Source organism: Anabas testudineus, chromosome 3 (genome assembly GCF_900324465.2).
Source record: "Anabas testudineus chromosome 3, fAnaTes1.2, whole genome shotgun sequence".
Lineage (NCBI taxonomy): Eukaryota > Metazoa > Chordata > Actinopteri > Anabantiformes > Anabantidae > Anabas > Anabas testudineus.
In genome coordinates this window covers 2,807,943-2,831,804 of record NC_046612.1, presented here as the reverse complement: position 1 = coordinate 2,831,804, position 23,862 = coordinate 2,807,943, and the positions used below count along the sequence as shown (strand labels likewise).

The window sequence follows — 23,862 nt, the reverse complement described above, 5'->3', positions numbered from 1 at the left end:
TTCAGCTCTTCTTAAGAGCTGCTGACCAATGGACGGCAAAAAACTGTGCCAACGCACACACATATAAGCCTCATATACCTTGCATACATAATCAATTAATACATTTAAGAACTGTAAATTAAAACAAAAAAATCATTTTTTATTTATGTATATCTAAAATCTAAATATTCAATGCCTGTGACACATTTTTTTATGTAAATGACATCCCAAAAACCTTGATTCTACAAACATAATTCAAGCATATAATCAGGCAATAACAAGTTGTCTGCGAATGCACAATTGGACCTGACACATTGCAATGCATACAATGCATGACAAATAACCTCACCTTTGGAAATTAAATGCAGGACAAGCTAAAAGAAGTAAATAATTCAACAACATCCATGTGGTAATGATGGCAGAGAGATCACAAACAAACTGATCTGCCCAGAGAGTGATTTTAAATTTCAGCAAACTGAAAATCCTTGTTTAGAAATGCTTCAGGTTTTGATGATAAAGAAGCTAACATTGAAAACTACTACAGTTAGCGACCATTAGCTTTAGCTACCCAAGGGCGCCAATAAGCAATGGTTTGATTATTACTTTGTGTTTCATTTATCACATCATAGCACAGATTCCTTGGAGCGCTAAATTCTCTCACAGTTCTGTGTACTGTACCCTAATTATTAGCACAAAGTAATGTTCATCCTCATCTCTCCTCTGTTCTTTTACAGATAAATAATGTTCAAATATAATAACCAAATAGTTAGATTCCATGTGTTTTGTTAGAACTAATATTCAAATATCATTTTTGGCCAGTTTTGACAGCCCTAGTCTGACATCCCTAGTCCACACTGACAGAGAAATATGTGCATTTTCATGGTTCTTTTTTTAACTTATTCACAACATTACCAATAGATTGCCAATTAGATATAGTACCTTCATTACTTACTCCATAATTAAAATAATATTCACGTAATGTAACAGACCAGGTGCAGTGGCACTAACTTAATAAATTTCATGAGTTAAAATGACAATAATGATAGATTCATCATGCATTTAATAATTTCACATGATATTAATGTACAGAAACTCTTACTAAAGAAAAAGTCTTATTTTCCAGCACAAATAGTTTACTGAAAACCTTTTTGGAGTTTTTTAAGTTTTATTTTATACTTTCAACATATGGGCTCATATAGATATTTGAAGTGACTCTCAGCAGAGCTCACATAAGCAAATTTATTTTCATCCCCTTGGGCTTTCCACGAACTCTTAACTGGCTAGTTGCCTACATTTCTAAACACAGAACTTGTGACGCACATGTATTGTAAGGGTTGGCCTACACCTGTGGCCCTAAACCTTTCTGACTGGATTTGTGCCAAACCTACTGGTGAGCCCTGTATGTGGCTAGGTCTGTGTAAACATAAAACTCAGTGAGAGTGAGAGAGCAAGAATTCCAAATGTAAGCGAGAAGAAGGCAGCTAGATCTATCATTTACTTACTATTTAGCACATATACAGTAAAATGCTGATGCATCTGGCACCTGTAGTGCCTTGCTTTTGTCTTATCCCATAATGTTACACTAAGGTTATATCAAAGAGTCCTCCTGTGCAGTCACAGCAGACTCACCAGCCAGTAAAGGCTTAACAATTGCAGTCTAAGCCAATGTTAACATATGCCGGCAGCTAAATTAAGCTCCTAATTAACAATCTCATGCCGAGATAACATTATGGGATAAACATACAGTGCCAAGTAGCCACCTGAACTAAATACCCACTAACGCACGAAGATCCCTTTCAAACACATCACTAATTGGATACATTATTTTGGTGCTTAAAGGATCTTATGTACAATTTATACTTTACTACTTAGTTAAATAACATGATACAGACAAGATCATATATATTGATTTAAAAAAATGTACATATTTGAGAGAGGGTCCTGACCATGAATGCCTCAGATCCCTAGACCTGGAGGGGTCTAGACACCAACGTCACAGATAACCTTATGGTGGATTCACACATACATAAGGACTTGGCAGTATCTCATCAGGGCTCTGTTGGTGTTCTGTGTTGAGCATTTAAATACTGTTCCTGTTCCTACAGAACATTTGTTTTCTAACTGGCACCTCCAGACAAACTTTTGTTTCTACACATTGTTTTTATTTGTTTGGACAGCAACAATGTGACTAATCACTAAGGTAACTGTCTCTCACCTGGCTTTCACTCGTGTCAGATGATATTAACAGCAATTTTTGTTCTTCCCAACTTTTGACTATTGTGCAACTGGGCGCTTTCTAAATCTACCAAACTCAGCAGTGGATGCAGAGCTATAAAGTCAGGCCTCTTGACTATAGCCCATTTTACACTGCATCTTCAGGGTGGGATTTTGACAGCACCACACCATTCTGTATAAAAGGTATTTTATTGTGGCAACATCTGTGTAAATGGGGTGAGGCAGCTTGGGTCTTGAGTGAAGCAGCCATGTTTGATGAAGTTTCATTTCTACACTATAATGTCTTTGGGGAAGTGCTGCTCCTGACACTGGCATCCAAACACAACTGGTTTGATTCTGAACATAGGATGTTAATGTTAGTTTTTGCTGGATTTAGTTTTTAGATAGCAAGTAACATTAGGATCAGTTACACTTTGTCTGTGTAACAACATTATAGTTGACCTTGTTGGTCATTGTAATCCAAGTTCCCAACACAAGTGGGTCTTGGTTCTAGACCAGCAAAAAAGTTGGTGCCACTCTGGAACCATTTTTACCAGCCAAAAGCTGTTTGTTTGCCTGTCAAAGTGCAAAGAGTTGGCTCAAAATTAAACCCATTTCAAGGCTCTGAACCAGCCTTGACACTACCAAAAAGAAGGTGGCCACCATCTTTAGCTGCCTTTCTCTAATGCCTTGCATTGTTCTTTGAGTCTTTCTGTTTCGCCTACAAAGTACATCTTATCACACAAACATGTTGTTTGCACAAATCAGAATCTGTAACCATAAATATTAATAACTTTGGATGAGTGACAATCATGTTGTAAATGTGCAAGATTAGCAAAAGTACATACAGTAAATAACAGGTTTACCCAACACTGTTTTGAAAGCAACACCAGTATGCCTCATATTTCCAACGTGGGAGTTATATGTCACGATGGAGATCACATACTGGGAATGCTGGTAGCTGTCTAAAAAAAACACTGGGGTGGCATTCTGCTGGCTTTGTTTGTTTTAGTGTAAATAAGCAAGAATCATCACAGTGACAGGTCAACGTAATGGTAATATGTGTGAATGGCCAGTTACAATGTGCTACATGCTGCATGGTAAAAGCAGCAACAGCTTCTTCAATGATCTGTTTTCATCTATATAACATGCATTCCGGCATAGTATTTGTGTGTAGTTCACATGTCTTGGTAGCTCTCGGAGTTGGATACACAATCCCTTTAAATTTTGTTTTTAAAAATTTAAGAAAACAATGATTAAAAAATGTAGCTTACACACTTCCTGCGAGCAAAAGTCTTCAAGCTAATTTGCAAGAACTAGGACAAGTAATCTTACCAGGATATCTAACTAATTTCACAGAAAATTAGAAGAAAAATCTAACTCAGAGACACTGCCCAGTGAGGAGAGTATGAATAGAAAATAAAAATAAAACTTACTAACTTTCATTATGCTAAGGAAGGAAGATGTCTTCATGACAACAGGCATAATCAAACTAGAACTATAGCATATCACTGATGGCAACAAAGTTTCCAACCCATTATGGTTCACCATATCAAGAACTTATTCCAACAAAACTTAAAACCAACATGCTCCAATGATTAAATCAGTGCAACTTCAAAGGATGGGCATTTCAAGCTAAAATTATATTTGACATTTACTAGGAATTATTCAAAAAAATATTTGACCACTTATGTTGGACTGTATTTCGCCCTTCAAACAAAGGAGATATTCAAACCTTGGTAATCAACTATGGTTTAAATGATGGTTAAATGTGAAGTGGTAATGCTAACCACCAGAAATTTAACCATGGTGTACCATAAAACCGGTAACCACTGGCTTTTCCTCCATTTTGTTTAAAAATCCTCTGCTCTACTCTCTACTCTACCAATCTACTCTGTTCTTCCATTTCCATTGCAATTAGGGTGATCATGACTGGCGTTGCCTGGCTATTACTGACAATATGTCGGATTACATTTGCATAAAATTGCACCTTTCCAAACGTAATCCACTGCATTAAAACACATGCTTTGCCAACCTCCATAAACATGGCTTCAATGACTCCATTGCTACAGTCTCTTGTATTCATTTGAAAACAAAGCTTGTTTATGTATGTATGTATGTATGTATGTATGTATGTATGTATGTATGTATGTATGTGTATGTATAGGTTTAAAATTTCAGAAGAGCTACAGTGCATTAGAAGATTGACCTCCGAGGCGAACGCAAGCGGCCGGATGGCCTGCAGTAACCCCGAACAGATAACATCAGAAGCTACTGCTCGCAGGGGTGACATTTAAACAATCTGTCAGGGCTGACTGGTGCATGTGCCTGAAAAAGTCAGCCAGGGAGAGAAAGAGAGCCAGAGAGAGAAAGAGAGCCAGAGAGAGAGAGAGTGAAAACAATGGAGAGAGAAAGATGGGGACAGAGCTTTTGTGTACCTTTATGTGTGAAAGGAAAAGAGAGAAAGAGAGGGAGGCAGAAATACAGAGCAGAGCGAAAGAGAAGAGTTGACATTTGCCAACCATGAATCTTAGAGAGCATTAGGAGACTACAGTACTAAAATAAATACATGCACAATATTTTTGTCATCAAATATCCTTTAAACATCATAACAAGTCATACAGATTATAAAGCAGTTTTCCATGGATGTCTAAATCTCAACAAATTAATACTAGTTATGTCTAGATTTTAGACATAGTTTTAAGCACAATGCACAACATTCAAATGTCCACATGTAAACAGCCACTTTAAATTCTTGGTCTTGACCCATTTTCACAGATTAATTGCACAACTGTTTAAACAGAACTATTTAACAATAATCAGTTGTGGGATGAGGAGGTAAAAAGAAAGACAATGTTCTCAAGTTAAACATTTATCTGCTTTGGGGGAGAACCTTGTAACAGCCCAGTTCCTTTTTATCATGCTCATAATCAGACCAACACAAAACAGAAGAAACTAGCAGGAAATAATCAAGGAGAAAACAGGAAGACCACAATTTCCCCTCTAAAAACATAAATGAAAGAAGTCCATAAAAAACTACACTGAACGCAGGAAAACACATCCTTTACATCTTTTCATCACTGCACTACAAGCCCATACCTGTATAACAAGACTGCCAGTATACCTATAGCACAGTGACCCCACTCATGCTTTTTTTAATGTGCATTAAGCGATCAGTGTGTCATATGATGCACTCTCCTGAATTGGTGTCAGCTGTTATTTATTCACCAAAGCCTCCTTTTATTGCTCACCTCACAAAGGGCACTGCAACAACCACTGTTTCTTGATAAGTCATTTTAAAATGTGGAACTGCATTGGATAGAGGTGCCAGTGTTAGTCTGACTGAAATATAAATTTGAGGTGTTGACTGAAATAAAACGGGATTAAAAATCCACCCTAATCCCTGTGTTCCAAGCTGTACCTTGTCATAAAACTTTACAACAGAGAGAAAGAAAAAAGTGGAGCTAGATGCAAGAGTTCAACAGCTTTCTCGCTCATGTATTGCAGCTTCTGACATGTTGATACAGCGCAGCCAGTGGTGGCTTCAGTTACACTAAATTTAAACTAGACGGATGCCTCACATAGTTACTCATGCCTCGCCCCGGGAAACAAACGTCTCATTCATCACAGTGGGTGCAGGGACACCGTCAGTTCAGTAAGGTCAGAGGGCACCCACATGGTGATCTAATCCGCGCTATGTGGACCTCATGCATGAGTGTCTGATCTTTGACCTCCTTTACTTTTACATTTTCATATACATATAAGAACTTGCAGGTCCATAAAGTCTCATTTTTTTACGCACACACTCATGTAAAAGTATAAAGTACAGAAAGTTACAGTTTTACAATACTACCTCAGTTCTTTTTGTCTTATAAAATGTCCCAAACTTCAGGTCTAACCTTTTTAACATCAACAGATTTCACAATCAAAATGACAATATTTAAAATTAAAAATTAAAAAAAGAATCAGGATAACTGGACACTAACAAATGCAACATGCCAACAACATACTAACAGCAAAATGTAATGTTGGACAGTTAGCCTTTGATTGGAGAAGACTCCCCAAGTTATTTACTTCTGTTATTTTAGGGAATATTATTTCTGACAGACTTCAGGGTAGCCTGTAATGTAATGACAGCTGTTAGTCTAAGTGGAGGCTCCCAACCTTCCAAATAAAAGTCAGTCACACATACCCCACAAACACACCTGGCTAGAGTCGGGGAGTGCCAACACACTCACCTGGTGACGTGGCACACAACATTCTTCCTCTCCTCGTTAAGATCACAAAGTGCTTGAGCAGTAAAAAAGCTGAAGGCTGCAGACGTGCTGAGACGAGAGGGGTTCTCCTGCTCTAAGTACGAACGAGTCACTAGAACCTGCCGCCTGCCCTCTGCCACTCTCTTTGGGAGCTCAAAATAGTCCACCATGAGAGCGATGTAATTTCAGTCTTTCAGTCTTTCCCACGACAAGGACTGAGAGGATCATGCTCTTAGTCAGAAGACGCAGAGCAATGACAACAACACAGACAAGGGAAAATAGTTTTATCCAGTTGATGATCTTAGCTTGATCATTTCATTATGATAAAAATGCCCCTTAAAATATCCTCAAGTGTGAGCATGACAAAGACAGTCTTAGAGGTAGAAGAAATATAACAGTACGTTAACAGAACGAAATCAAACCTGACTAGTCACTAAGTGGTTGTGGTGACTACTGGCATCTGGAGATTTCATTAGCCTAGATCAGTCTCTCTGATGTCACTGGTGGTCTCTTTCATATCCTGACAAAGCAGTGAAAGAGGAAAGAAGCCTCAGTCGTCCTGGTGGCAGGTCTACAATGCTCCGTGTTGGTATGGCGGCAACCGACAAACCACAAAAACGTCTTTCAATATGTGAGATAAGAAAAAGCACAGGAAGAAAGTCAACATGTAATGAATACAAGCAACTAACAACTAAATAGAGAAAGGTCTTAACAGGGTGAGCCAGTGAAGAAAAATGCTGTTCATGTTCCCCTTACCAGCAGCTAGAGAGCAGTGTGCCCCCCTCTCTTTTCATTCCACCCTACCATCTGAACCCCACATGGCATGTCAGAGTGGGCACAGAGCCAGACACCTCTGCTATGGATCTAGTATTCTGCCACCTATAAAAGGCACTCCTGCCCCCCTGCTTCATATAACCTCTAACACCCAATGAGGCCAATGCTCTTCCCGACGCTCTCCCACGAACAGTACAAACGTTATTTTCCTATTTGAAAATAGATTCAAAAACAGCAAAGGAAAATATGTTCTAAAATGAGTATGTACAACCAGGCTTTCCCTGTTTGATACTGTAGATGAAAGCAAGTTGGAGGACACTTTCTGTAGCAAGCGAAACCATCACACGCAAATCTCTAATACTGCCACTTTCAGTACCGTTGGTTTCACAATGACAGTTCACAATATGCTTTGTGAACAGATCTAGTACTGACGCCCGTTATGCACAAAATTCCTCAAAACATGACTTATACAATACTTAACAAAGAGTTTTTCCTGCATATGTAAATTTACGGCAGACTACAGAATATGTCAAATAAAAAAAAATAAAAAAATGCTGAGCTCAATAACTGCAGTTCGAAGTGCTGCAACACATAACACATTATGTCAGTTTTCAAAAGTAAAAAACCTCTTAGCATATTTACAGATTTTTATTGTAAACTGGCCTAGTAAGAAAGTAACTTATGAGTAACTTAATAGTCAGTTCACAATTTTATTGGTTTCTTAAAAATTAGCTTGCATATGTTACAAAACTATATATTTTTCAACAATCTTAAGGTAGCCATCTTGGACTTCTGGGCCCACCCGAGTAAAATGGAGATGGCTGCAACATGCAGTTTTCTCATAGTTTAATATGTTTTTTTTCTTCATCTTTTTCATTAATCATCTGCTAAATCTCATGTTAAATCGCTTAAATAATATTATCAAATATTATGATCAAACCTGTTGTTAGTTAATTTTCTGCTATTGACTTCTGAATCATTGAATCATGCCAGGACTGCATTTGGATCAATGAAATTGCTTTTCTATTGCACAAAGTAATGCAAAGTGGCAATCAAACATACTAGCAGCTAGTTTGGTTTTTTTTAATTCAAAATCAAAGACTGATTTTTCAAATGACATTTTTCACTTTTTTAAGGACTAAAGTTCTTCTAATATACATAATGTTTAGAGTGTGGTTATACATTTCATAGGGGGATATCCCAACATCTAATTATCTGTCCTACTAGATCCTACAAGACATAAATCTTGTGACTTGTGACCTTTCTAACAACTAAATAAAAACTATGATGAATAAGCACATCTCAATCTTCATAAACATTAGGCTGAGGAAAACATGTCTACGTAAGAATGACTTCACAGAAAAAAACAGAAAGAACATACTGACTTGCAAGGTTGGACTAACGTTTCCCAAACACATTAGTCAACCAAAATCAAAAGTGTTGACCAACACAGTGTAATAGGTATGAATGAAAACAGCATCTCCATTAAGATGAACAGAACACTGGAGTTAAAAATGTTAAAACCTGAGTCAAAGTTTACGGTTTATAGACTGGTATGACACCATGACTGGAACCATGAAAGGGTTTTGCAGGAACAATGGAGAAACTGGAGTTCCTGGTAAGTCTCAAAAAGAGTTTGTCTCAACTGTCACACGCAGAGTCGCTAGTTGTCACCGTAAACATAAGTGAAGGAACTGGTCCATTGGCTGTTTGTGGCCAAAAGACAAAGGCTGGAAAAACACTGTTCAGCTTCTCACCTCAATGGCAGAGCTGAGACAACTGATGAGAATCACCTTTTTCCTCATTTGATGCATATCCTCTGTCTCTTTTGTCACCAAATGTGCACAACTCCCTATTATTTTGTTAAAACTATTTGTTGCTACGTAAACGTAAAAAACTGAATCCATCAAAACCTAAAAAATCTTATATAATTTTGGGGACGAATCACACCCACATCACACAGAAACAAACAATCCCTTTTCAAATGTCCTCACTATGAAAAAGATGATGACATACTTGAAAATGGCTAACCGATTTTGAAAGACGATAACTGGGACAGTACAGCCCTAAACTTTTCTTAAACGGATGGATCATTTTCATCTGCATCATACACTGGGCAGAATATGGAAAATAATATTCAGTAACAGCCACTCAGCTAACCAAACGCGATGAGGTGGCACCATTAGCATGATGACAGACTCCCGACTCTTCTCAACAAGTTAGCTGGCAGACTTTACACAGTGTAAGGTACTATAAAACTGAGCTTCACTGATTTTTGGAGCTTTTTTCCAATATTAATATTTGAGAGTTAAAATGGGTTAATGCATTTTAACATCAACACGACGTAAACAACTATCTTAGACTAAGAAAACAAAAACTGAATTATTAAACTGTGAGAAATTATGAACAGAGTGAAACTTTTGTAGTTGAAATAAAATATTTATAGTAGTAGTGTAGTAATATATATAGTGTCACTGTTTCCAAATTTTTGCTTTAATATCTTTGACTTTTTCATGACAACTATAAGAACCCTAAACCATCTTAATATCACTTACAAAGTCTAAGTTAAACTGTCTGGCTTCCCAATTCAAAGAGTAAAGAATTATGTTACAACAATAATTTAAATATCCAAGCACTTGTAAATCACTGGCCAATCAAGTTTCAGCTTCAGTGAATTTAGCCAGCTGAACACTTTTGTTAAGGATCTGAAACCATCTCTTTGAAAATGTTATTAAACAGTTACACAAAATTACCAGTTTGCTGTTTGATAATTTATAAGAAAGGTTTTCTAAAAAGGCTTTTTACTAATTTTACTAATCTTTCTAGATTTTAAAGCCATTTTTTGCTCTTCCCTCAGACTTTCGTTTTTTTGTTAATGACCCCACCTCATATTCTAGTTAAAATGATTCACAGGGGGGAAGTGTTCTTCACCTGGCACTGTACATAGTCAGGGGAAAACCCTTACAGTAAGTTTGCCCAGTGCCTCTGAAAAGAAGAGTGGAATAATTCATCTCAAAGTGGTGACTGTTTCCTGAGAAACAAGAAAACAGAGTAAGAGAAAGAAGAAACAGACACAAACAGACAAAGGAGAGAACAGAATACATGAACAGAAAGGCCATTACACTGATTTTTTTTAAATCACATTTAAAAGTATAAATCCTGAAAGATGGCAAAAATAACTCAAAGTCAGGCTGACAGTGTACAGGAATCCATTCACTAGTCAGCTTCATTAAAGAAGGGAAACTATTTTAAAAAATAAGTATTTAAGTACATTTAGTGAAGACGGATATAGTAAATATTTAAAATTAAGCCTAAGGAACAGGCTGCATAGATACTGACATGATAACAGCCACAGCCCTGTTCATGCAACTTAACATGTAACAATAGAAAGCTCGTTAGAAACCTGTCAGATATTCACAGTAGAAAAGTTGTTAGAAAAACAAGCCCTGACAAGAGCCTTGCCTTCAGAAAGGACTTACTCCAGAGTGTGCAACTCCCTGTTATTCAGGCTGTGAGATCCTGTATTACACTCCAGCTATTAATTTGGACAGACAATCCCCTTTTTCAGCCAAGTTATACAGTCCGGAGCAGATTATAACCTGCTGCACAGTGGTGCTTTTATTCCTACTTTTATTCTAACTTCAGTTTTCTCCTCATTCCAATTCCAAATCAAACTCTTTTTTTAACCGAAAGAAAAACAGATTGAAGACTGCACAAGCCAAACCTTCACGGAGCCATGACTTTTCTCAAGTTTCACAAAACCTACACATCTGAAGAATTCACAGTTTTCAGTGGTTTAGACATTCGGATGAAGAAGCCGAACCAAACCCAAACACATTCATTAATTTGTGGTTTCAAATCCAGCTCATGACTTTTTTATGCCATTCACACACTCAGCCAAAACATATTTCCAATTTTTGTGTTTTTAGCAATATCAGGTAAATGATCATTTTCACTTCCAATATTTTCACTGCAACACACCTTAGTCTAGTTTCCACCTACATGTTTGTCTGCACACATTATGCTGGGTGCAAACAAATGCATGACCTAATTTATTATTTATTATGATTGACCTCAACTCAACATTAGCAATCATGTTACTGACACTTTTTTTCATTTTTGTACAGCAGGTGAATCCTTTAATATCAATGTTCATATTCTGTCACCTCAAGTGACAGCTCATAGAAAAAGAGCAAAATCTGCTCCAGTCAGTTCATTTACTTCTTCACAGTTGCCTACACATTATACTCAGTGCGGCCAAAATGAAAGCACGCACTTATGTGAAATCAAATGCCATAATGTTCTTAACACTGTTTGACAACATCACATATGTGTTAGTGTAACTGCGTGCTCCATCACTTCATTTAAATTAAATACACTTAGAGTGAGTGAAATATTCAAATCCACCTCAATATTATATCAGCTGGAAACATTTGCATTTGTTTTTTGCATAATTTTTAAATTCACTCTGAAGTGTCTGGCATATTTTGAATCCTTGGATATCTTGATTATGATTGCAAACAGGCTGTGAATTTGTGATGACAGATCTGCCAAGTGGTCTATGATGCTTAGACTCCCAGTTCAGTTTAATGTTTAATCAGGAACATCAAATAAAGACATTCTATTAACAACACTTACTGCAGTTATGTTAATGGTAATGTTATTCCAATACAGTTATGATCTTCTGTGATTCATAATTAATAATGATTAATTAATTAATTAAACCAGACATTGCATAATCTATAATATTTACTGCTGCCTAACTGCTGTAGTTTAGTCGTTCGTCATGATAATGAAGATGTAATTTCATTGTTTGGTTAGACACTCTCATCTTTGAAGGACAGTTTAGCCTGAGGAGGATTGACATGGCAGTGTCATGCTGCAAACATCCACATCTACATTCTAACCCAAGGCATCGCATTTTATAGTAAACAAACTACTGTCTGTCACTCATCCACCAGGACAAAGACTATTTACTAATTGGTATTACTGTATTGCCATGATGCACATGTAATCATGGCAATATTTATAAGCCCATTTCTTGTGTCTTATGTTAACTTTATATTTAATTTGCTCAGTGTGTTAAAAGCATGCCACTGTACTCATATCCTGAGGGTGGAGGAAGAAATCTTTATGACAGGCTCATATCTCAAGATATCGACGATTCCTCAATACTGCATGTTTAAATCATTGTAGAAATGACATGGTCACTTTAAATATCTCTCCTTTGTTAATGTTCCTAACATCTGTGATGTGTAATGGATAAAACAAATGTTTCCTTTAGCAACCACAGCAGATAACACATTTCAGTGGCATTTCTCAATTTCACTGTACTTTTTTGGAAGATTAGCGAAAAACAATTGTTATAATTGTTTGCTTCTACTACTGTAGACACCGCTGAATACAAACCGCTTTACACAAAATGAATTACTGTATGAAAACTAATTTGTGTGCCGTAGAAAATTTGTCAAGGTACAACACAGAAGGCTAATTCACCTCCTCCTGTAATCTAGTTTAGTGTTTGGATTGACCATGGTGACACAAATTCTTTATGTTAATAGCTTAATAATATTTAGATTTTCCTGTGTATATTGGTTTTGTTTGAATTTTTTGAAGCATGTTGAATAGCTAAATTAGTCAACCATTGACAAATCCTATCCTAACATTACTATCTTAACATTTAAAAATATCAGCAAGCACTGACGTCTCATGTGGTTTGCTAAATTAAATGAATAATGTTTTACTCAGACAACTCTTTGCAATAATAAGTAACTGCAGCAATAAGTGATTGTAGTGAAAAAACACCGTGGAGTTGCAGCAGAGCAGCATGCACGTCTTGCCTTTGACTTTTCTTTGAACAGTGAGAATAAAAGTTTTGACAACATTAGCATGTGCTAACTGTAGAAATGTGCCTCAGTGACATTCACACTGCTCCCTGTGTCTCAGCTATGCTTCACTTCACTACACATCAACCATCAAACACCATAACACTGCTGCAGTCCCACCAGAGAGTCCAACTACATTGTTAGAAAAATATTTTCCGTGGCGACAAAAAAAACAAACAAACACGATGCAGGAATCATTTACACGTTTTAACTTCATTTACTGTTAAAATTCAACAGACGGCAACAACAGCACTTGTGCTAACCTGCTAGCATGTGAAGCTAATGACAGCTGGTGTTGTGGACATTAGCCGAACGACCAGAAAACGAACTTAATGTTTAATTATCCGAGTTTCGCTCCTGTTAGCAGCAGTTCCTCTCTACAGGACACAGACACTGTGAAAAGTTGCCGGCTCAAATGAATTCAACAGCACTAAGCACTTGGTGCCTTAAGTTTCCTACCACCACCCCCGGTGTGAAGCATCCAGTGGGCACAGGGCAGCGCACTGACCTGCGGGGCCTAACGGCTGCTGCTGCCCGTCCTCCCCGAAGATCAGCCTGAAGTCCAGCTCCTCGGTCCCGGGGCAGTTGGCGGTAACGTTAGTCATCGGGTTTGACAGCTCGGGTTTTACCCCGCCACTCGACCGTCGACCGCTGGAGCAACTTATGCTCTCCTAAAATGTCACAACATTTACCGGCTGCCACGACGCCGAACTTTTGTTCCTGTAGCGGGCTGCCGGTGTTTTTCGGCGGACCCGGCTCTGTCCCCCTCCGGGTTCGACGAATCCAAAGCGCGGGTGTTCGGCTCCGCTTCCTCCGGCAGTTAACTAACGAGCACCGCGGCTTCAAGTTCACAGAAAGTCGCCTCCCCCGCTGTCATTCCCTCTGCGTCCTGGTCTGACACAGACGCGCCCGCTCCGCCGGTGTTTCCCGTTCGCTGTGCGCCGACGAGGTGTCCCGGTCCCGGGTGGTGCGGCTCCCTGCTCCGCGGTGCTCTGCTCCGCGGTGCTCCGCTCCCAACTTTTACCAACCCCGCGTGACCAGGCAGTTCCAGCGGTGACGTCAGCAGACACAACACAACACAACACGGGGCGTGCACGAGCGCGCGCGCGCCCGACTCCTGGACTCTTCATGTAAATGAACTAACTGAGTTTTTATTCATCTGCAGCTAAAAGCACAAAGTCTGTTCAAATAAGAAAAGACAGTAGAGGTTTTCAAACAAAACCAGGATCAGGCACTAAAATGTGTATTAATATTACAGTTCAATTATTAATAATCCCATTTGGTTTGTGCTTTATTGTGGTAATGATCTATTCCAGCCCCCAGTTTCATCATCAGTGCTCCTTGTGCTGGACATTTGGTTTTGAGGGGGCTGTGCCACTGTCCCATAAACAACAGTCAGGTGACAATTTAAACACTGAGGGATAATTTTCTAAAGCGCTTTTGGTGAAAGTGACAAAAACAAAACCTTTATCTGTCAAAAATGTATCAGGCTTCAACTGTCTGAAGTCACTGTGAAGTCTTCTAGTATAAAATTCTCTCCTAAGCTTTTTCCTCCATTGAGTTGTAATAGAAGAAAAGTAGCAAAAATATAGATGCTTTATGCAAAAAAAAATTTTTATACATTTTTGCACAACTGCACATTTTGTCTCTTGTCACTTGTAGGAAGCATCTCAGATCTCATAAAATCAGTTTGAACAAGGAACCTTTTTGCAGCAAATAAAACCTCTGACCTGATATGAGACACACAAGTCTCAAGTGGGGTTGTTGGGTTTTCTTCTGTTGTGATTTCGTGCTATACAAATAAAATTGAATTGATGTAAATGTGAAGCTAACCTTTAAAATCTCTGATTGTGTGTTAACAGTGAAATATATAAATATATATATATATATCACAAACCCTTTGACTTTGCAGCAGATACGTCCTGCAGCCACTGTTCTCAGTTTAAATGGTCCCCTGGACCTGCCAATGCCAACATGATGCTCTTTTTACCTTTGTATCCCTCCGGCATGTCAGCGCATACATTCATTTCCAATCAGCCAATTTAAAATTGTGAGTGGGGCTATATTGTGTCAGCTTAAATAGCACTTTAATTATAGTGTAAAAAGTGTTTGTGTTCCCAGAGTACAGGTTTTAAATTACTGTATTTGATCTCAGATGGTGATTGTTTTCTCAGACACAGTGTTTTGCACTGAACGGGCCTTTTATATTGAGATAATGTGCTTTGAATTTAAGCAAAAGTCCAGAAAAAGATGTTGTTCGTGCTTCATTCTTCAAGTCTTCTATTAGACTATTTACTAGACATTACTTTTAGTTTGGTGTTTAACAGGCTGCCAGTGAAGTGTGTATGTCAAGTCAGAGAGCTGTGTGAACACCTGCACTTACAGTAGGCACTTCAAAATAGTTAAAATAGTTTTGGTTCATGTGTGTGTTTAGTACACAGACTGCATATTTCAGATCAAAGGCATCGTACTGCAGTCGGAATATTCCTAACCTAATGATTAAGATTAATCTGGAGCAAAGCAATAAATCCTCCTGCATACAGACTGTTCCCTTTCACCTCTGTGCCTCTAAACCATCAATCTCCTCAGGTTAATCTTTAGGTTAACAACGCAGAGGCTGATGCCCTTATCTAACAACATTTGTTTTTGCAGTGAGTTACTGCTTTGCATTTCCCCCCGTTGGAGGTATCAAACCAAACCAAGAATTAGGGACAGACTCTTTTTTGTACTTCAACCTTTGTATTGTGGTTGTTCGCCCCCCTTACTGTAAAGGTGTGTTTTGGATCCCCTCTAGTCCCCCAGCCCCACCTATCACACACACACACACAGATTTTAGAGCTTTACTATCCACTTAAATTAAAACAGATACGTACATGTACACTATTCATGTAAAATCTATCTTGACTTAAAGTGTCTTTTAGTGTTCAAGATAAAGATCATTTATTATACAGATTTAAAAAAATAACCTTTAATTGAACATATTGATGTAAGTCATTTCATACTCAAGACAAATTGCATGAACTGCAAACAACACATGCTCATTTTTCTGACACACTACATATACCTGCTAGATGCATGTGGGCGTACAGAGAAGCGCTCAGCTCACAAATGCATCTGAAAGCATCAATATCACATTTCCTGTGGTCGTTATTTCCAAGCAAAAGCACGAGGTTTAACCCTTTTTGGCTCATATATCATCCTATTCTCTCCTAACAGAAGAGATAAGGTCATCTGTTTTTTGTTAAAAACTAAATGATTGTTGTCAATATGTTCCAAAGCTTTCTATAAGTTTAGAATATCCTGCTACTTTAGACTGTGCAGACATGCAGTGGTTTGATCAACCACAAAAAGCGAGAATATTAGTCTACTTCAATCAAATGCTTTGCTAAAAACTGTTGATTGAACAAATACAAACATGTTTTACCCAAACAAGCTTATAACTTAAAATTAGTTATCGAAGGTTATCAAGTTAACTAAAGGAGTACTATGTGTAACAGCTACAGTCTCACATGATTAAAACTATAAGAACAGATTGGAAGTAAAATTACTCACTGAAGCATGTTTCTTAAAACTTGTACAACTCTATTAAAGATTTAGTTTTCTCAGTTATAATTACTGTAGTACAATGTAATCACCAAGTAAAGGAGCAAAGGATGACTTAGTTTTTAGTTGTTATTAATTCAGTCAAATCTTAATTTACTTTTTCTATTTTCTTATTTATCATACATATATTCATACTAAAATTAATGGACTAGTATCACTTTATAATGTGGCAATCACATGAGCTAACTGAACTTTCTCCTGCAACATTCGTGTCTCCAGACCCACCCGAGTCTAATTCAGGTTACCTGCATCTCTTATCTTTGCAGATGACCTTTGAAGGGAGAAGATAAAGAAAACAAATTGTGTGGGAGGTTGTAGATGTGGTTTATGATATTATGTTCTTGTAAAAAAAAGTTAGTAAGGAAAAAAACAGCATCTGCCCCCACACTGGTCCTGTATGAGAGGTGTCACTCTTTCAAGGATTGGGGTTTGCACAGAGTGCAGCAATGCAATGCAGCACCTTGGCAACGTGCGCAATGTTCACTAAATGTCAACTAATATCAAATTGCACACAGTTCTGTAGCACAGTGTCAGCTGACAAGACACTAAAGGCTCACTGAGGCAATTACACTGGTCTGTAGAAAAATAAATATGTATGCTCATTCTCCTCAAGCAATGTATAATTTATTTGCAGTTTTGTGTGGTTATAGACTGTAATGTACTAATATAGAAGCTGAATGAAAATGTGAATAACATTTACAGAACAAACCATGATTGAAAATTTCTATTTATGTTACCAGATTATAGTAATGTTGTGAACATCGAAGACAAACTTGCGATGGCATCACAGCTCTTAAGAGGAGTTCAGGTGACTTCTACTTTTCCCTGTTGATTCGTGCTGCCCTCTTTTGTTCAGTCAGTGGAATTGAATATTGACTTAATGAGTCAAACTGAGCATGCTTTTTTTTTTTTGAGCATGATTTTGATGTTTACTTTGCAGAGATAAGGCACATTAGGTTTACATAAAGCTGCAGACATAGCCAGGCTTGTTAGGGACAGCAATGTAAAACCGCAGTTTGTAGGCATCCCAGCTGACACCACATTGGTTTGTGCAACACGTGACAGACACTCTATTACTGGAAGTGTGTTTGATGCTCTGAAGCTACAGCAAATCAATCAGTGAGCTGATTTATCCAGCACATAGTAAGGGTAGCTGATATGCAATCAATGCTAGATGTGACAGCAGCACTGAGGCAGGCGGTTGGTTTTTAAATGCCAGGTATAAACACAGCTATATTATCCAGAAAATTATATATTAGGAAGATAATAATGTATGAACCAAAATAAATGAATTCCCACCAGGTAGTTGAGAGACATGGCAAAACAAGAGAGGCCTGTGTCTCCCTTTGGCTCCTCTCTGGATGCATGCCTGCTGAGATTAGTCTCCTTTTTATTGGTTTACTATCCCAGTGGCTAAGCTGCTACACTGAGTTATCCCCTTAAGAACTCAAGGACAGACGCGTCTGGCATTTAACTGGTAATGTATTTGCTATGGTGACATACTTGAAAAGATTAAACAAACCAGACTGAAGGTAGACCCGATTTTCAAATTAATACGTGTGTTTTTTATGCGTTGCAGTACCTTGGGATTGCACTTTGCTGAAGAGGTTTGACCAGGTCTCTGGGGACAGTTATTGACAGTTGTTGTTTGGTCAATGACTTTGCTCTTTCTCACCCTTCTCTAATCTATCACAATCTCTGACATTACTGTACTGCAGGCAGTGCTGACACACAAGGCCATGGTCAGCTGATTGATTTGCTGTTAGTATAGGCATACAGTGTTCAAACTCCACTTCCAGAAAAGTTGTTTTCTATAATGCAATGAAAACTCAAATCTGTTTTTTGCCAATTCACTTTTTTCAAGTCTAAACTTGTTATTTACAAAATAAGAAAATTAACAAATCACAGTTTTCACAGCTTTTTAGAAAAAGTGCCAAATATTTAAGAAATAAAACTATTTAGTGTTTATACAGTAGTTCAAAATAAATGCTGTGATCAGATTGGAAGAGGACTGCACTTCCCTGGGTATGTTTCTGTTAACTTGCTGCTTTTGTATCAGTTTAAAATTTAGATGAGTGAGGAAACGTAAAGGAGAGGTCATCAAGGGGGCCTTTGTCAGTTCCACTGATGTAGGCCAAGCCCTCGTGGTCTTTGCACACCTGGATTATCTCATTCTTCCTGGAAGATGTCTGGAGATGTGTCTGTGAACCCTCTTCAGGTCTCTCCACAGACTCTGTGGGTTTAGGTCTGGGTTTAGGTGGGCCACTTGAGGACGGTCAGAGACTTTATCTAACCTCTCCACCTTTAAGGTCAGATTAATTAAGTGGTTTTCAAAATTCGTCTGACAGGCTCTCCCACCTCTACAGAAGACCTCTGAAGCCCCGGTAGAGTACTGGGGTCTTAGTTACCTCCCTGACGTAGGCCCTTTAAGTCTGGTTAGAATTTAATTTGCAAACATATCTTTATTATGTTATTGTGTTATCACTGCGGCATTATTATGATGTTTCAAAATAAATGTACAACACAGTACAGTGTGTAAATGATGAGGTCTGTATAGGTTCGTTTCTGCAATGATTCTACATAAGATTATCTTACACAATACATCAACTCTGGCCACACAGACAGAACATAAAGTAGTTTAAAAGTAGTGGTCTATACATATCTGTATTTGTACATGGAGGAAGGTGGACATACTGTGTGTCCAGGAGACCAGGTGGAAAGGTAGCAGGGTTAAAACCATGGTGTGGATGGTAAGAGCAATGGAGTTTGTCAGAAATGTTCTGGAGGTGAAAAGAGTCTCAGGTAGGCTGGAAATGAAAGGTGGGGTTTTAGTGGTTATGCCCCACAGGTAGGATGCGAGTTAGAAGCAAAGGAGAAATTCTGAAGTGAGTTAGATGATGTGAGGCTGAAAGATCAGGTCAGACATGGACATGGAAATCTCCATGGAGTATGATGTTCGCAGATGAGATCGTGATCTGTGGTGAGAGCGGGGAGCAGGTAGAAGGACCAAGTGAGGCTGGTCATGTTGTGGCGTGTTGTGTGATAAAAGAGTGTCAGTGAGAATGAAAGGAAAGCTTTGCTTTTGTCACTTACTTTTTATACAATTGTCACGAGATTTTAACATTGATTTAACGTGACAATTTAATTCAAATTATTTTTATATTTTTAATATACAATTTGGAATTGAGATTTTGACGTTGCATCTTTGGAACGTCATCACTTCACGCCGATTTGACGTCATCGACGCTCGCCAAGAAAGCATGGCTGCACTGCTGACAGGTGCTACATGATGCTAACAGATTTACGGTGTTTGTTTTTCCATTTAAAGTGACTTTTTAAGTTTTCCAGGTTACCAAACCTGCTTCGTCTCCATGTTTTAGTCGCTCCCTCCCGTCTTTCCTCTCGACAGCTGACTCAGCCAGTTAAAGACCAACATGCTGTCTGTGAAGGTCGGTTGTTTAGCTTCTGTTGCTTCGAGAGCTCTCGACTCGAGTAGATCCTCTCTCGTTAATCTACCGGCTCGGTGTCGTGTTTTTTGTTCGGTCAGTCAGACTCGATGTTGTCAAACTTCAGCTTCCCCAGAAGAGCCCGCAGTTATCCGTATTCCTCGCTACTTGCAGAAGCGAGTTGAAAACGTGAAGGCGACTCGAGGCAAAAACAAGATCAGCACCATCAAAGCTGGCAAACTGCTGATCCACAGCAAGAACCCGGTTCTGAACCAGTCTGCGGGATACATACTTGGGAAGTTTGAGCAGCCCATTCTCTGTTCGAAAGGTTGGAAGCATAACAAATCATTCGGTGACTATTTCACCATCAACAACACAAAGACTGTTGCACCATGTGTGATTGAAAAACAGAAGGAGGACGGTGAACAGAAACCATCGGTGACCTTCGGTGACCTCCGTATATGCAAGGAGCTGTTGGATGCTTTGGACAGTATCGGCATTACTCATCCCACCACTGTGCAGCTGCAGGCCATCCCAAAGGTCATGAAAGGTCACAACATCCTTTGTGCTGCAGAGACAGGAAGTGGGAAAACACTAAGTTACCTTTTGCCTATTGTCCACAGGCTACAGGCCGATAGGGAGTCACAGATATACTCTGAGAGCACACACAAAATTCGCACTGTGATTCTTGTGCCTTCCAGGGAACTTGCTGAGCAAGTGGCCGCTGTGTCCAGGACTCTGTGTGCTCCATTTGGCTTGCTGACAAGGACTGTGGGTGGAGGGCGAGGTGTAGGACACATCAAGATGGTCTTCAAGAGGAATCATCCAGATATTTTAGTGGCCACACCAGGTGCTCTGGTTAAGGCCCTGCGGAGAGGTTGTGTGGACTTAAGCGAGCTGAGCTTCTTGGTGGTAGACGAGGCTGACACTATGTTCGACCCAAGCTTTTCAGACATGCTGGAGAGCATCCTGCTTTCGACACATGTTGCTAGTCATCCCAAGGAAACACAGGGTCTGGGCCATAAAGCCCAGTTGCTGGTGGTGGGGGCCACATTTCCAGGTGGTGTTGGCAAAGTGCTTAGCCAAGTGACAGACCTTGGCAGCATGGTGGTTATCAAAAGTAAGATGCTGCACTATCTCATGCCGCATGTCAAACAGACCTTCCTCAAGGTAAAAGGTGCTGAAAAAATACTGGAGCTCCACCAAGCCCTGAAACAGCAACAGGAAAAACGAGGGGCTGTTTTGGTGTTCTGTAACAAGTCCGCCACCGTCAACTGGCTGGGGTACTCACTGGAGGAAATGGGGGTTCAGCATGCGCGTCTGCAAGGAGAGATGCCTGCTGCTGTACGTGCCGGGATCTTCCACTCCTTTCAGAAGGGAACGGTAGATGTGCTGATATGCACAGACATCGCTTCTCGAGGTCTGGACACATCCCGAGTCTGCTTGGTGGTCAATTATGACTTCCCAGAATCCCACACAGACTACATCCACAGGACGGGGAGAGTGGGGAGAGCAGGAGGGGTGGTGGATGGGGAGGTTCTCAGCTTCGTCACTCATCCCTGGGATGTGGAGCTGGTGCAAAAAATTGAGACTGCTGCACGTAGAAGAACTAGTTTGCCGGGGATGGAATCTGAAATACACGAGCCAAAACCCAAAGAGGTAAAGACGGAGGAGTAGAAGTAAAAGGATTTATATGAACAGAGGAAGAACAGATTGTTGACGCTGTTGCTGTGTGTTGTGTGATGTTTTAGTAAAACACAAATGCACAAAATGTGTCAGACGTGGTCAGATCTGGTGTTCGTGCTCAGTCTCACCACTGGACTGCACTAATATAAAGCACTGTGTTAATGGTATGGAAGACGTGTGCCATGTCCTTGATATCCAACTGTAATAAAACTTTATCATTTGTAAAACTGCCTGTTGTAAATACTAATAATACTAATAATAATGTAAATTTTCCATCATCAGGTGCGGTTTTTTTTGTTAAAATCTAATCGCATCGTTTTCTTCTTCTCATTTTATTGAGCATTGTTTCAGTTTAGATGCTTCAGAGTAAAACAAACAAAAACTAGTTATCTTCCTCAAAGCAACAACCTTTGACCTGTTTTGGATCAGAACTCCTTTTGCAGAGGTGTGTTTGCTGTGTTGTGACTTCTTTTGAATACAAATGCTGGTCAGTGGGTGTAGAGTATTACTGAAAGTGCACACCACAGAATAATATGATGAATGTTGACAACTTGGTATTGATTAAGACATTGCTGTTGGCTGTTTCCAAAATAACTCGACTTGTTCACTAGAATGAATCAAACACCATTCAGAATATAATGAAACAAAACAAAGCACTAAAACTACTTTATGTGATGCTGTAGGAACTGGAACAGTTTATCTGAACTGAGCCTTTTAATTTAAAGACTTTTGAATTGTGTTTTTAAGAATTCTGTTTTGATCAATTTTACTGCCGTCGGTCAGTTCTGTGTACTGCACATGTTTAGCCACAAGGTGGTGGTGTTCATCTGTGTGACCTTATGTACACTACCTGCACAGGTCTAGACATGGACTGTATACAGATTTGTGTGCTCTGTGTATAACTCAGCACTTTGATTACTAACAGTCACCAGTCCACCTCCTAGCTTCTGAACGGTTTAGTGGATTTTAGCAGCAAACACCTCAGATGACTAGCACAGTTAGAATCATCATGTCCAGTTTTGCTGAACACAGGCTAAAACCTGACACCTCTCCTGTTGAAGTAGGTCTGCTGTACTTGAAAGGACCCCCCCACATACACACACACACACACACACACACACACACACACACACACACACACACACCCCTTTCTTCCATGCCTGCGGCTACTTGTTGAAAGCAAACCGCAGAAGTGTCAACATGCAAATCTGCCAGAGCGCAGACAATATCTGGGATCTTATTTCAAAGGTGATACTGTTTCCTGTGACCCTGGTGTTAGAGAAACGGGTTCAGTGCTATTTTAAACAGCCTTTTAGTAGTAGTTTTTTACCAGTATTGGACAGATGACGACAAACATTTCTGCCTGGAAACAGTGTACAGCCTTAATTTGAAAAAGCTGTTTGTCACTGACACGTAGCACGTCCGGTGATTTATGCTGAAGTGATTCAATAATCCTCTTTTAAAGCACCCCTCCACTCAAAAGTGGGTTTTGTGACTATTGTTTCTTATACTGGTTCCATCTTTTCTGTGCAGCTTTCACACTTGGACACATTTAGTTTGTACATTCACCTGATCGCCTTAAACCATACTGTGGTAGTAGACAGTAAGAAGTTTAAGTTTGATGTGCTGTGGTGCGAGGTGGTCTCAGATATTTTAAACAAGTAAAAGGAGCAATATGTCAAAGAAATAACAAAATAAAAAATACATCTCAACAAATGATCAGCAAAATAAGCTAAAAGTACTCATACATACATTATATTACTGAGCTGTAATTAAATTAACTGAATTACTTTATATAATCTTGCGTCGTTTGGAAATGTCCTCTGGGAATCAGAATTCTGTTTTAGCAGATATATACTGTATGTATGTGTGTGTGTATATATATATATATATATATATATATATACATATATACATATATATATATACATACATACTGTATATATATATATATACAGTATGTATATATATATACATACAGTATGTATGTATATATATATATATATAGCAGATATATAC

General features: G+C 38.9%; 2 protein-coding genes across 2 annotated transcripts in view; one reads left to right on the top strand and one right to left on the bottom strand.

Moving 5' to 3' along the window:
• The window catches only part of nfatc3a (nuclear factor of activated T cells 3a), a 57,519-nt gene extending 43,383 nt beyond the window's left edge, over positions 1-14,136 (bottom strand). The window contains exon 1 of the mRNA XM_026379157.1: positions 13,617-14,136. Within this exon, the coding sequence (XP_026234942.1) occupies positions 13,617-13,713 (97 nt within the window). The 5' untranslated portion in view covers positions 13,714-14,136. The remainder of the gene's footprint in view (positions 1-13,616) is intronic.
• A 5,829-nt stretch (positions 14,137-19,965) lies between these two features.
• ddx28 (DEAD (Asp-Glu-Ala-Asp) box polypeptide 28) lies at positions 19,966-22,101 on the top strand. Its single transcript, XM_026377538.1, has one exon. It carries the CDS (start codon positions 20,146-20,148, stop codon positions 21,832-21,834), a length of 1,689 nt encoding a protein of 562 aa, XP_026233323.1. The 5' UTR covers positions 19,966-20,145; the 3' UTR covers positions 21,835-22,101.
• The last annotated feature ends 1,761 nt before the right edge of the window (positions 22,102-23,862 follow it).